The 14,316-nt window shown below is 35.9% G+C and overlaps 1 protein-coding gene across 1 annotated transcript in view; it reads right to left on the bottom strand.

The window, feature by feature from the left end:
• Nucleotides 1-7,989: 7,989 nt before the first annotated feature.
• Nucleotides 7,990-14,316, bottom strand: part of CFAP299 (cilia and flagella associated protein 299) — a 604,615-nt gene continuing 598,288 nt past the window's right edge. Inside the window, exon 6 of the mRNA XM_049630714.1 lies at nucleotides 7,990-8,842. Within this exon, the coding sequence (XP_049486671.1) occupies nucleotides 8,810-8,842 (33 nt within the window). The 3' untranslated portion in view covers nucleotides 7,990-8,809. The remainder of the gene's footprint in view (nucleotides 8,843-14,316) is intronic.

Below are 14,316 nucleotides of genomic sequence, written 5' to 3'. Positions count from 1 at the left end.
TGTGTGTGGATCCTGCAGAATTTTTGGTGTTCACATTTTGTACTGGAACAGAAATATTTGAATGCGTTCAGATTCTTAATTTCACTCTAAGAAAATTTAGCCCTTGGCCTTCTGGAGTTAATTTACTACACGTATTGTTTCCATCATTAAGGGTAATATGACTGACCTATTGCAAGTGTTTGGATGGACAAACTGGCAGGTTTCGCCAAACTGCCTTTTCTACTTTCTATTGGCAAAACACTATACAAGTCTCAGAAAGCCAGAGACTAAGATTTCAGAAATGAAGCTTTGTTGTGCAGACCCTATGTAATGCTGGCCCCAACACAGGGAACTAGACATGAGCCTATTTAGAATATTGCCATCCAGTGTCCAAAAGATATATTACAGTTCTAGCTTATCACCTGCCACAAGACCAAATGGATTGCCATGTTCTCGAAGATGTGCAAAGCTAAGTGCCCTTAAAGTGTAACTCTGTCTATGGCCTACATTTGGACTCAGAAATGAAGAGCATTTGCTAATCTATGACCTTGGGCACAATAGCCAGTTACTCACAAAGCTTGAAGAAGATGACATCCGGGAAAGTTCAGGAAACTTTGAGGCAGTCATCTCTGACTACATCGATAGCCTAAACCTTAGCTTTGTAAGTATTAGAGCACATAGTATACAAAAATACTCTAAAACAGTGCCTGGACATCGTAGGTACTCAGTAATATTAATATCCTTTCCTTTTTCCAAATAAAAATATGTAGAAATCCTTCTAAGGGGGTGATACAGAGGTCACTTGCATGCACCTTGTTCTATGTATTAATGACAAGTTTGGGCAAAATTTTAGAAAACATTTTAAATGACCCATCATATTAAATTATAAAGTTTTAGCCCTTGGAAAACTTAAAGCTAATAAAGGCACTGTGTTAATACATGTGCATCAACACAACAAAACGTATTTTTCTCCCGGGTCCCCTGTGAACTCTGTGCCACTTTCAGCAGGTTTGACATTGTTTAATGGATGCCACCATCACTCTCCTAGTTTCCCAGGCTGGAGGTCACTGGGGCATCTATAGTTTCTTCCTACCTCACTCCCAACAGGTCTCTCAATCATGTTAATACTGCTTCCAAAATACTGCTAGCATTTGTTTCCTTCCTTCCAGACCTCTGTCTCTGCCTTATGATTCTTGTATGATTACTGCAGTTGCCTCCTGGGTGACTCCCCTGCCTCTCATCTCTCCAGTCCAGTTTACCCATGACATTGAGCAATCCAATTACACCCCTGCAGAAGCTTCAACACTAACCAGGCCTCTCATTTTTTTTTCCTTCTAACCCCATGTGATCTAATCTAGACACAAAAATGTTCTTCCTTCCATTTTATCTTACCTCAATCCTATTGATTATCCAAAAGTTTCTGCGCGGTTCTCCTGGGTTTGTCAAAAGATAATACAAATGCATGGGTAGAGTGTGTGAGACCTTTTGTGATCTGACTTCTGTTTATCTCTCCTTCTTCATGCTTCACCCTTCGCATCCTGCTTCAGATATTTTGTGTCAGCAGGTCTAATCCCTTAGAGTTTCTCAAACTCATCCTGTCCTCTCTTAAATCCTTTCATTGTAGATGCCTCACCTTTGCCTGGATGTTTCCTTCTTCAGGACTTATCTCAGCCATCACCTCATCTATCCAGCCTTCTAGATGTTTCTTCTGTAGACTATCAAATAATCTGGTGAAAACTTCTGTCATACTTTTTATCCCACTTAATTCAAATAATTTAATTATTTATTCCTACTATGATATTCTCAGTTCTCAGAAATTCTTGGAAGTTCTCAGAGTCAAGTCAATTTACCACAAGTCAGATCACTGGAAACAAATAACCAAAAGTCAGTTAGCTCCTTAGTGAACTAACCAAGTTTGAAATGGCTTAGAACTTCGGCTTCTTAAGGGCAAAGCCTTATATTATTAATTTAGGTGTACTCAATTCCTATTCTAGTGCCCAGCAGAGCTGGCATTCAATAAATGATCTCCCTAATATAATTTAATTACTAGTCTCTTTATGTCTCCAAACATTGTTAGTTCCAATGGCACTGATTTTATTTTTTTCATGAAAAAACCATTTCCCAACAGTTCCATTTTAGAAGCAAAGTCAATATTCTGTAAGAATAATGAAGACATTTTCATGTCAAGAAGTGATTCTCTTTTCCAAAAATATTGAGCCAGTTTCCTTATCCTTTTTCTTTTTATATGATTCCCACTTCAGCCCATATAATTTGCATTTTCTTTGGCTAAAAAGTCCCACAGCCCAGGAGGGCATTCTGAGAACTTTCATGTGGTTATCATTTCTGGGAAAATCATTCCCCTGTATACATATGTTTGTCACGTTTGTCTTTCTCTGTCTGCCTAGGGCTCTGGGTTGACATTGTTTAGAGACTACAATGTTGTCATTTTCAAAATCAGAAAAAATAAGCAAATAAGAGGATGGGGAAACAAACATTGGAACATCCTTAAGGATCCATATCAACCACAGGAAAGCTATCGAGACTACAAGTATGTTCATGGCCTAAAGATTATCTACAGCATTTATTGCATTGTATGTCATTGATAGACCCAGATGATGCTGTTGCATCAGAAGATTTTTATGATAGCTGCTTTTCTATGACCATAACATGATATTTACTCATTAGTACCATAAAGATAATTCAATAAAATTTGTTTCAAAAGTCTGAAGCACTCTTTTTAAAGAAGATCAGATACATTATACCAGGCCCTCTTTAAACTGGTCAAGAGGAGATGACATAAAATGAGTGTGTTTTCTACACTTATTTATTCATTCCTCTAATGTTCCTCTGTTCTAACAAAAGAATTCTTGAGTATTTATTTAGTGCAATGACCTGGACTCATTCAAAGATAAAAGTCAAGATTCTTGTTCTTGAAAAGCTAATAGATGTAATAAGGACAAGGCAACATTTTTGCATAAAGAAGATAGAAACTAAAACAAAATGAAGAGATATAAACAATGGTAAAGAAAGCACAGAAGAGAAAAATGACTCATTTCTAGCCACAGAAATCAGAGAAGGCCACTTGGAGGAGATGGAGACTGATTTCAAATTTGAAGGACGACCAGAATTTCAGCAAGTGGAGATGAAGGGGATGCACATTTCAGAAAAAGATGTGCCTAAGCACAATGGTGGGCAAGTAGGCTCTGATTTGGGGAATGGCTTATAGACATTTCTTAGGTGTGTAATGGTGAAGGAAAATGGTGGAAGATGTCTGCAATGAAAGTATAAAGTCTTTTCTATGTAAGGTAGAGTCATTTGAATTATACTTGGCAGGTGAAGGGTGGCTACAAAGTCTTGAGTTGGAATAAGGAAGTAGGGATGTTCTTAAATTGATTAACCTAGCAGCGCATGCATATTCACTTTCAATTGCTGCTGCACCAAATAACCACAAACTTAGTGGCTTAAAACAGTACAAATTATAGGTATGTAAGGCGGAATTTGAGGCAGGTCTTGCTGGGCTAAAATCAAAGCGTCGGCAGGACTGCATTCCTTTCTGGAGGCATCAGGGGTGAATGTTTCCCTGTCTTTGCTTTTTCCAACTTCTAGAGGCTCGTTGCATTCCTTTATCTCATGGCCCCCTTGTTCCATCTTCAAAACTATGCCCTTCTGATCCTTTTTATTTAGTCACATGACTAGTCTCTGATCACATGACAAAAAATTTCTTCATTTTAAGAATCTATGATTAAGGTGGGCTCAGTTGAAATCCATGATAATCTCCCTATCTCAGGGCCCTTAGCCTTAATAACATCTGCAAAGTCCCCTTTTGCTTTGTCAGGTGACCGTCACAGGTTCTGGGGATTAGGACATGAACATCTTTGGAGGCCAGTATTCTGTCTTCCACAACGTAGATGTGTCGACGCCAGGAGGAAACTTGTCCTGAGTAACTAATGAGGCTGCATTTGATCTAGCCTAGGCAAGGGATAGTACAGAACTGAATTAGGGTAGTGGTAGTGAGAACATGAGACAAAGAAAGTGTTGATACAGGGATCAGAGATTTAATAGACGATCTCTGAAATGAAGTGATAGTTCCTGGGTATTGACAGGAATAAAAATGTCAGGAGAAAGACAAGGTTAAGAAAAAAACAATTATGAATTCCATTTTGAATTTGTTGAGCTTGATGTGCTAGTGAATTATTCAGGCAGAAAAATTCAACAGGAAGTTGGAAACATGCATCTGAATCTTGGGAGACAAGTTGAGGCATAGAAATACTATGGTAAAGATGTAGGCCCCTATAACATGGGACTACATATACCTCTCTTGACTATGTGATACATCAATTTAGATATAACATCCTTACATAATGTTTATCATAAAAATTAAAAAAAACACAGATTGCATCTTGTCAAGTGAATGCAATTAATGGAGCAAAATTGGCAGTTCCCATATCAACTTATAATTTATAACATACTCTTATTTTATGTTCTTAGCTTTCACACTGATATGTAAAAATATGACTTGGCATTTAATATTTTTGCCCTAAGTTTCACTAGATTTAGTCAATTTCTTTGGCATTTTAAAACAGTAGTTACTTTTATTTCAAAGAAACATTTGAAAATCTCAACGATTGCTATCTCAATGTAAGATCAGGGTATTGAGGTTTGCCTCTCGAAAATGCTAACAGTGGAGATAGGATCATCTGAATTTAATTTGGGGGTTTAGTCACCTCTTTCCTGGCCTTCTGCCTGTGCTGTTCTGCCATTGCTTACTGATGTTCCACCGAAATGAACAGAACATTAGGACATGTTTTATATTGGGCAATAGGAAGAATTCTGCACTTTGGGGTGTTTTGAATTCAGTATCCATAAAAACGACAGCTGGAAAAAGACATTAGTGCTAGAAAAAGAATGTATCATTTGAAGATGACTTTAACCTTATAAATATTTTCTTCTTTCAATATTTAATTGCAAGGGATTGTTTCAGGTATTCTATGAGTTAATTTAGCAAGGATGGATATTATCCCTCTTCTTCATGTGAGGAAGCTGAAGCTTGGAAAATTAAATTATGATTTACTTAAAATAATTCTGCTAACATGGCACATGAATGCAGGTCTCCTGAGTCCACAGTCATTGCTTTTTATATTATACTATAGCTGTCTCTCAATCTTAGAAGCACAGCTTAAGATTAGAGAATAATGCTGCTCATGGCTGTTTGTTTGTTGTTTGTTGTCTGTTCCTCACTGGAAGGTAAGATCCCGGGGTTAGGGATTTTGACCATATTGTTTGCCACTCCAGTATCAGGGTGTAAGAAGATTTCCTGGCACATAATAAGTGCTTAAAAAGTATTTGCTTTCAGGGAACTTGGGTGGTTCAGTCGGTTAAGTGCCCAACTCTCTATTTCAATCTTGGCTCAGGTCATGATCTCACAGTTCATGAGTTCCAGCCCTTCCCTGGGCTCTATCTACACTGATGGCACGAAGCCTGTTTGGGATTCTATCTATTCTTCTCTCTGCCCCTCCCCCACTTGTGTGCTCTGTCTAAACAAACAAACAAACAAACAAACAAACTTTAAAACTTTAAGCAAAAAGTATTTGTTCTCTGGCACTTCATGTTCTAGGACAGTTTCAGATGTAGGCCTTCAGGTGTGATGAGCTGCATGCTGACCTTCGTCAAGGGGATGACTGAAGGCGGGCTCACAAACTAGTCCTCAGCCTAAGAGTGCGGTACTCTGGTACGATACTCAAAACTATGTGACGTTAGCCAGAGAGTGATGAAAGAGACACGCCACTAAAAAGCAGCTCAGAGTAGTTAAAGAGCTTACGTAAACTGCAGGGGGTATAATATCAGAAGATGAGGTTGGGTCTTCTAAGGCTAAGGTCAGTGAAGGTTTCTGGAATGTGTTGGCATCTATGGTGGTGGAGAACGAAGGCATATGGTACCTTCTTGCTTGCATTTTTATAGCTATGGCTGGGCAGAGCTATGGTTAGCAATAACAGTTGCAGAATAATTTGGAAAATGTGTCTTTAGGTGCAGGTATCCAAAATCATAAGTTTTTATTACTTACATTTCCAAGAGCCCCTTGAAGTTTTTTATTTGCTTGATCTGCTTCCCCTACCACCCCAGTGTATGTATATATGACTTTCTAAGTTTTCAGCTTCCTTAGTACACTTTTGAACTTACACTAGAATTTCTCATCATTATAACAGTTAATGCTTCTTAGAGTGATAATTTGAAAGGAACACTTACCAATTTAAAAATAATTGACAAATTAGGGGCACCTGGATGGCTTAGTCAGTTAAGCGTCCAACTGTTGATGTAGGCTCAGGTTGATCTTGATCTCCAGGTCTGTGAGTTTGAGCAGGTCTGTGGGATCTGCACTGAGAGGAGGAGTCTTCTTGGGATTTTGTCTCCCTCTCTCTCTGCCCCTCCCCCATTCGTACTCTAAATCTCCCTCTCAAAAATAAATAAACATTTAAAAAATAAAATAAAAAATAAAAATAACTGGCAAGTTAAAAACTAAAAATTTGTTTTATAAGTTCACTGATCTTTTAACTTTGACTAGTGCAATTTTTTTTTTTCATTTTTACATGCCAGCTATGGAATAAATACACTGCCAAGAAAAAAGGCAGAAATTATTTTTCACTTTTAAACATTACTTATTACATAATCAGATTAGCAAACACCTACTTATTTGATTTCCTGAAAGAAGTAACCACAACATATTACTGGCTGAATGTTTATATTTCTTCAGCAGGAAATTATTTCTGAGAAAAGGAAATCTTTCAAATGTTGGGGTTTGTTGTTGTTGTTAAAAGCCACTTCAAAATTAAATGACATATTATCCTTCCTTAGAAAGTGACAGTTGTGATCTGTAAAAAAATAGTCATTATTGGGGCGCCTGGGTGGCTCAGTCGGTTGGGCGGCCGACTTCGGCTCAGGTCGTGATCTCGCGGTCTGTGAGTTTGAGCCCCGTGTCAGGCTCTGAGCCATCAGCACAGTTTCTGAGCCTGTTTCGGATTCTGTGTCTCCCTCTCTCTCTGACCCTACCCCGTTCATGCTTTGTCTCTATCTGTCTCAAAAATAAATAAACGTTAAAAAAAATAGTCATTATTAAAATAAGATAATATTAAAATCAGTGATAAGGATTGGGAGAGCCAAATCTGGTAGTATCCATGGATCCATTTTCCAAAGTGTACAGATAGAGCACATGAAATGTTAGAGAAATTAAGAGTCCAAACTAACCAGGTAGAGAAAAGTAAAACTAAAAGCAGAGACTGAATGAAGTGTAACATCACAGTGACCAGGTACCCACTTCTCAGGCTTCTGGAGGCTGAAACCCATCAATGAGGAGACATTGCTTGATTGCTTTATGTTTATTTGCTGATCATCCTTAACTGATAAATAGGTTCCATATTACTATGCCAGTAACTTACAATTTAAAGTCTTCAAGGAGGCTGCTATTAAATGCTCTCACACTAACAGGACCTGCCACAGGTTTTCTAACCCCATAAACACTAAAACACTAAACCTAATAGAGTCTGGAGGGAACTACTGATCAAAGGCTGGTGAAATGGGTTGAGAAACATAATTTGTCATCAAAAGCAAACTTGTCAAACTGAAGGCAGATCTGGAGGTGGTTCATGAATCTACCCTCATGGCCTCACTACACAAAAGCCTGACTTATACCAGTAGTTCTCCATTGTGACAATTTTGCCAACCATGTGATTTTAGGCAGACATTTTCACTTCTCATAATTGTGGAGGAACTGCAACTAGCTAGAGGCCAGGGATATTGCTGAACATCCTACAACTCACAGGATATTCCCACTACAATAAAGAATTATCCAGCCCCAAACATCAGTAGTGCTGATGTTGAGAAACCCTGATCTATACTAACTAGAGAATTGGACAGAGGTCTCTCTACTGTATTGTCCTCTCCTTTCCCACCTTTATTTATCCTTTTTAAAGTTTATTTATTTATTTTGAGAGAGAGAGAGAGAGAGAGAGAGAGAGAGCGCCAGTGTGAATGGGGGAGGGGCAGAGAGAGAGGGAGATCGAGAATCCCAAGCAGGCTCCATGCTGTCAGTGCAGAGCCCGACATGGAGCCCCGGCTCACAAACCGTGAGACCATGACCCGAGCTGAAATCAAGAGTTGGATGCTTAACTGATTGAGCACCCCAGCACCCCCTACCCACCTTTATTTTAAAAATAATGTCATCGTTTGTCCAAATAAAGTATTTCTTGAAACAGAAAGCTGAAAATGCACAGAAGTCTTGGAACATCACTAGCACTGGCTCCTATTATTACTCTTTGAGATGGCTCTTAAGGCTTTTAAACATAACTTTAAGACTCTGAAGAATACAATTTAAAAAACACTGCTCTCTGACATGGCTACCACTGTTCTAGCACCCCTAAATAACTGGAAAAGAAGAAGAGGGGCTCCTTATAGTGGTATTTTTGTGGGCCCCATGTATAATACCCTTGGGCAGAGATAGGAATAATTTTGGTAAAACCGTCTGCCAGGAATATCAATTGTCATGGTATCCTTTGGTGTTTGGCATCATGAGCATATGAGGAAGTCCCACCTCAGTGAAGGAGAGCTACGCTATAGACATGATCTCTAAGGACAGCTGCATGCATTCTGGTGTGGTTGAGGAACAGATGGGAATAGAAAATCCAAGCAACATCCAAGTGCAGAGTGAGTGGAGACAATGGACATTTCACCTTCTGTGGTAGCAAGCACAAGGTTTAGATAGACTTTACTTTATTGGAGAATTAATTAAAGAGCTAAAATTTATTAAGTATTTACTATGTGACAGGTGTTAGTAAAATTCTTACCTTAATCGCCTTTTAATCCTTATATGCTCCTGAAATTTGAAAAATTATATTAAAGATGATGTAAAAAAAATCATTGTCAACCATAAAAAAAAGGAATGAAGATGAGCTTGCCCTAAATATATTAAAAGCTTTAAGAATGAAGAAATTAAAGCATGCAGTGACCCAGCAATACATAATATAGAGACACCAGAAATAAGCTAAAAAAAAGGAGTGAATTTATAATGATAAATTTGGGATTTAAAGTTAGTCAAGAAAAAATGGATTATTTTGAAAAATACTGGTGCAAATGAATACTTACTTGAGAAAAATTTTTATTAAATTTCTGTATCATTCTTTATATCAAAGTAAATCTCAAATGGACAAAAACGTACATCTAAAAAATGACCACAATCGTGTCAGAAGAAAATTTAAAAGTAATTACTATCTTGAAGTGGGAAAGTCTTTCCGTCATGAAGTACAACAGCTATGAATAAAAGCACCATTGAACCTGACTACTCAACACTTAAGTCCTTTTGCACAAGAAAACTTACCCTAGAAAACCAACTCACAATAAACTGGGAAAAACATTTGCATCACATATATCAGAAAAAAAAAATGAGTTCTTCAGTATATCCCAAACTTTTCCAAATCAATTAGAAAATAAAGAACATAAAAAAAATAACATCAAACTAATAGGCAAAACCTAAAAAGATAGTAAAGGTATTAGATAAATATACAAAAATAAGCTTAAACTCACTTCAAATGAAAGAAATACAACTTAAAATTGCAATGGAATACAAATATTTACCTATCAGAGAAGCAGATATTGAAAAGATTGCTAGTACCTATTACCAATGGGGGGGGGGGAGAGATGCACTTTGGTGTTCACTTTAGGGTTATGAACTGGTGCAACATTTTGGAATGTCAATTGGATAATATCTCTCAATGTTTAGACACACCTGCCTTTTGATCCAACAGTTCCGTGTTCAGGAATTCCTCCTACATATATGTTCGCTTCATTGCACATAATACATGGAAAAAAATGTTAACAAAATCATAGTTGGTGACAACAGATACTTAAACATCATCGATACCAGAGTGGTTGAAAACATCATGGTACATCCATACACTGGAAAAACATGCAGTTTTCAGAAAGACTGAAATATGTTCACGCCCATTGACTCTTCATTTTGTTTAAATGCCTAAAACAATAGGTTTACTATTAAATAGGCTCTTAGTAAATATTTGTTGAAGCGAGTGGATGACCCTATTCTATGTGTAGAGCAACAGGGAACTACATAGAGTGATGATCCAAGTATTATAAAAAAAAAAAAAAGCCACATACGCATGCATGCATCCATGCGTGCACGCATGCATGCACTCACAGAATTTTCTGGAGAAACAAACTGTCAGCAGTAATATCTTTTCTGCAGTGGAATAAGTATCAGGAAGCAGGGCTGGACGTAGGGTGAGGTGAATAAGGTACCCAGGTACAAATTTGAGGAAGTAGCCTGAGATGGTCTCCTTAAATTGTGTGTTAGTTATCTCACTTGTCTTACCCTATCCCTGACCTGTGAGGAAGGAACTTCACTTTTATCTATGTTTTCAATTCTGTTTGAATTATTTCCTATGTGAATGCAACTGTAATTTTGTAATTAGCAAGAGGAATAAACAAGAAAAAAAAGCTTCACAAAATTAGAATTAATTGGGATTTCATGGTATAAGAGGACAGAGGGTGATATTGAAACATTTTAAAAATAGAGCTAAGAATAATTGTCATAAATGTTGCTACAAAACTAACTTTAATTTTAAATGAATATTATTAACAATAACCAAGCTTTATGCCACCAGATTACACTAATAAACACTGAAAAATGTTGGGAGTGGTAATGAGATGGCTACTTGTTTATCAGACAAATAAAAACAGAAATAAAGCAGGGTTGATATTTTGAGTTTCAGGAAAAAAATAGGATTCAAGTTTTAAGAAAAGGAAGTCGAAGGTTCTTTTCCTTTAGTAAAGATACAATCCATGCTGACAATACCCATGGAGAATAGCAAAAGAGGAATTTCAAAATCAATTAAGCAAAAATTGTTAGATTTACAAGCATTAAAACTGTTTTTGGTAAAAAAAAAAAAAAAGTCTTGGTCATATCTTTGTTAGCCTTTGATGGTCCAAAACACATGCATTCATACATATGTACATACATACATGAATTTATGTATAAAACAAGAAATACAGGTCTTGGATAATATGTTATTAAAGCTTAAATACATATTAAAATAAATAACATGCAGGTTTTTTTCAACCATCTGTGGAACATTAAATTAAAAAAAAATAAAGCTAACTGTAAGCTAAGTTACAAGAAAATAAGAATAAAATCCTCAAAATAGGGACTGTAAAGGCAAGGTTCTTTGGCAATAATGCAATAAAATTAGAAATCATGCTCAAAGCATAGATAAAAGTAAATATGTTTACTTTGAAATTACAACAAAAACCAGCAAAAATTTTAGGCTAGAGGCAAATGCAAATAGTGCAAATATGGAATATGTATAAAATAAGAAAAATGAGAACAATAATTCTCAAAATTTGTCTATTGTGGCCAACGGTGTTCTCAGAAGGAAAAATTTTGTGTTAACGGGTTTTGTTATTTTTAAGAAGCAGAAATAAAAATAAATGACTAATTACATTTCAAAATTTGGGGAAAAACAATAAAACACGCATTGAAAAAGGCATGAAGAAGGATCTGATGAAAAATAAAAATAGAAACAAAATTAATGCAAAACAGAATCTGAATCAATTCAAAAGCAAATGGTAGGTACTTTAAAACCAAATCTCTTATAATTAAGAGAAAAGGTATAATTAAGATAAAAGGTATTTTAAAATCACAAAAAAGTACACAGGGAATATATTATAAATTCTGTACCATTCTATGAAAACATATGAAAAGATTTCAATGAGGTAGATTATTTTTCTGAGAAAAACTTAACATTCAAAATTGGCTCAATAAATAGAAAACAGTAATTTCTCTAATAAAAAGTAATCAAAATTTTGTCTTCTGAAAAGCTTTGAGCCATGTGGTTTTACTGTTGAGAGTTATGTCAAACTTTAATAAAAAGATAATCCAGATATTTACATAAAAACTTTTCTGAAATATGGAAAAATCCAAATTAACTTTGTTTTTTTTTTTAAATCTGTTAAAGATAGTGTTTTTTAAAAAAGTGTATTACTTTAAGGGAATGAAGACAGAAGCCATAGACTGGGAAGAAATATATGCAGAACAAATATCTGATAAAGGCCTCGTGTCCATAATTTATGAGGAACTCTTAAAACTCGATAATAAGAAAACAGGGGGAAAAAGAGAAGAGAGGGAAATAAACCACAAAAGACTCTTAAAGATAGAGAACAAACTGAGGGCTGATGGAAGTTGGCGGGTGGGGGATGGGCTAAATGGGTGATGGGTACTAAGGAGGGCACTTGTGATGAGCTCTGGGTGTCGTACGTAAGTGATGAATTACTGAATTCTACTTCTGAAACCAATATTGCACTATATGTTAACTAAATAAAATATAAATAAAAAAATAAATTAAAAAAAGACAATAAAAAAAAAACTGTGCAAAATATCTGAACAGATAGTTTACCAAAAAGATATACAGATGGAAAATAAGCATGTGAAAAGATGCTCGACATCAGATGTTGTTAGGGAATTTCAGATTAAAACAACAATAAGATAACATTACACACCGAGTACAATGGCTAAATTTCAAAACACTGACAACACCAAATGTTGTGAAGTATGTAGGACAATAGGAGCTGTCATTCACTGCTGGTTGTGTAGCCACTTTGGGAGACAGTTTGACAGTTTCTCACAAAGCTAAACAGTCTTAAAACCATATGATCCAGCAATCATATTCCTAGATATTTACTCAAATGAGTTGAAAACCGATGTTCACACAAAAACCTGAGCATGGATGCTTATAGAAGTTTTACTCAAAATTGTCAAAACTTGGGAGCAGCTAAGGTATCCTTTGATTGGTGTATTGATAAACTGTGGTACATCCATCCAATGGGATATTTTCAGTGATAAAAAAGACATGAGCTCTCAGGTCATCAAAAGAATGGAGGAAACTTATATGCATATTGCTAAGTTAGAGAAGCCAATTTGAAAAGGCTGTATGCTGTATGATTCCATAAATGACATTCTGGAAAAGGCAAAACTACAGACAGTAAAAAGGTAGGTGGTTGTCAGAGATTAAAGGAGGTAGAGGGGGAGAGATGAGTAAGTGGGGGGCACAGAGGATATTTAGGGCTCCTGGTAGACACAAAATAGTATGTATTTATCGAAACACATAGAACTGAACAACACAAAGAGTGATCCCTAATGTAAACCATGGACTCCAGTTAGTAATTTTTCAATATTGATTAATCAATTGTAATTCATATAGCACACTAATGCAGGATACCAATAACAGTGGAAACTAAGTATGGAGAAAGGAGGTATATGGAAACTATATTTTTCAGGTCAAATTTTCTGTAAATCTAATACATCTAAGAAAATAAAGTCTATTAATTTCAAAAAATTTTATAAAATTCAATAGCCAATGTCCATAAATAAATTAGAAAAGAAGGAAAAATAAAACAACTATATATATATAGAAAGCGTTTTCATAAACAGAATTGCAAAAGTCTCAAATAATAAATGAGTAAACCAATTTGGACAGTTTATTGAAGAAGCCACTCAAGAAGCATTTTTTACCTGGAATGTATCTTAAAATTTATACATGCAGCATATCATCTAATTTTATTTTATTTATAAAAATAATTTCAATTAATGGCAAAACTTCGTTTGGAAGGAAACACTGACGTCCATTTCTGGTTAAGTCTCAAAACAAAATTGGGAATAGGAGTATATTTCCATCCAATATTAAAATATTAATATTAAATCAAGAGTCAACATCATACTTAATGGTTTCTAATAAAGTGTGTTTATAGTACTAGTTTCAAGAGATTTAATAGTACATATTTCTTCCCAGCTCATAATCCCTCTTTCTCTAGAAACAGGCCCTTGAGGAACAGGGATGGACCTCTAGGTGTTATGACTACCTTCTGACCTGACCACTGCTGATTGATCCAGAGATAGACACCTGACCTTCCTGAGGCTGATTAAGTTTGCTCTCCTGACAGACAGAGACTGGGAAGTAGTTGTAACTCAGCTTTATAACTGGAAGTGTGTGCTAGTTAGACTTCCAGAATTCCTTTTTATTTTTCTTTCCTGAGTCTTGATTTTCAACTCTGTTGGATTCTAGTACATTCTTCTTTCTGTTTAAATGTGTGAGATGTTTTTGTGTGCGTGTGGCTTGCAAACAACAAAAAACCTCAAGTAATACAGACACTAATAGGTGTTTTATGGTGAAAATGGGGGGATGTTGATTAGTGGACAATTTGGGAACTTAGATTAAACAAACCGAAATCTCTTTATTTTGGAACTTCTCAGAGTCAATAATAGGTCACTTATTCAATCACAGA

This window comes from Panthera uncia, chromosome B1 (assembly GCF_023721935.1).
Source record: "Panthera uncia isolate 11264 chromosome B1, Puncia_PCG_1.0, whole genome shotgun sequence".
Taxonomy (NCBI): domain Eukaryota; kingdom Metazoa; phylum Chordata; class Mammalia; order Carnivora; family Felidae; genus Panthera; species Panthera uncia.
Note: the sequence above shows the minus strand (reverse complement) of the source record. Positions and strands in the feature narration are given on the sequence as shown.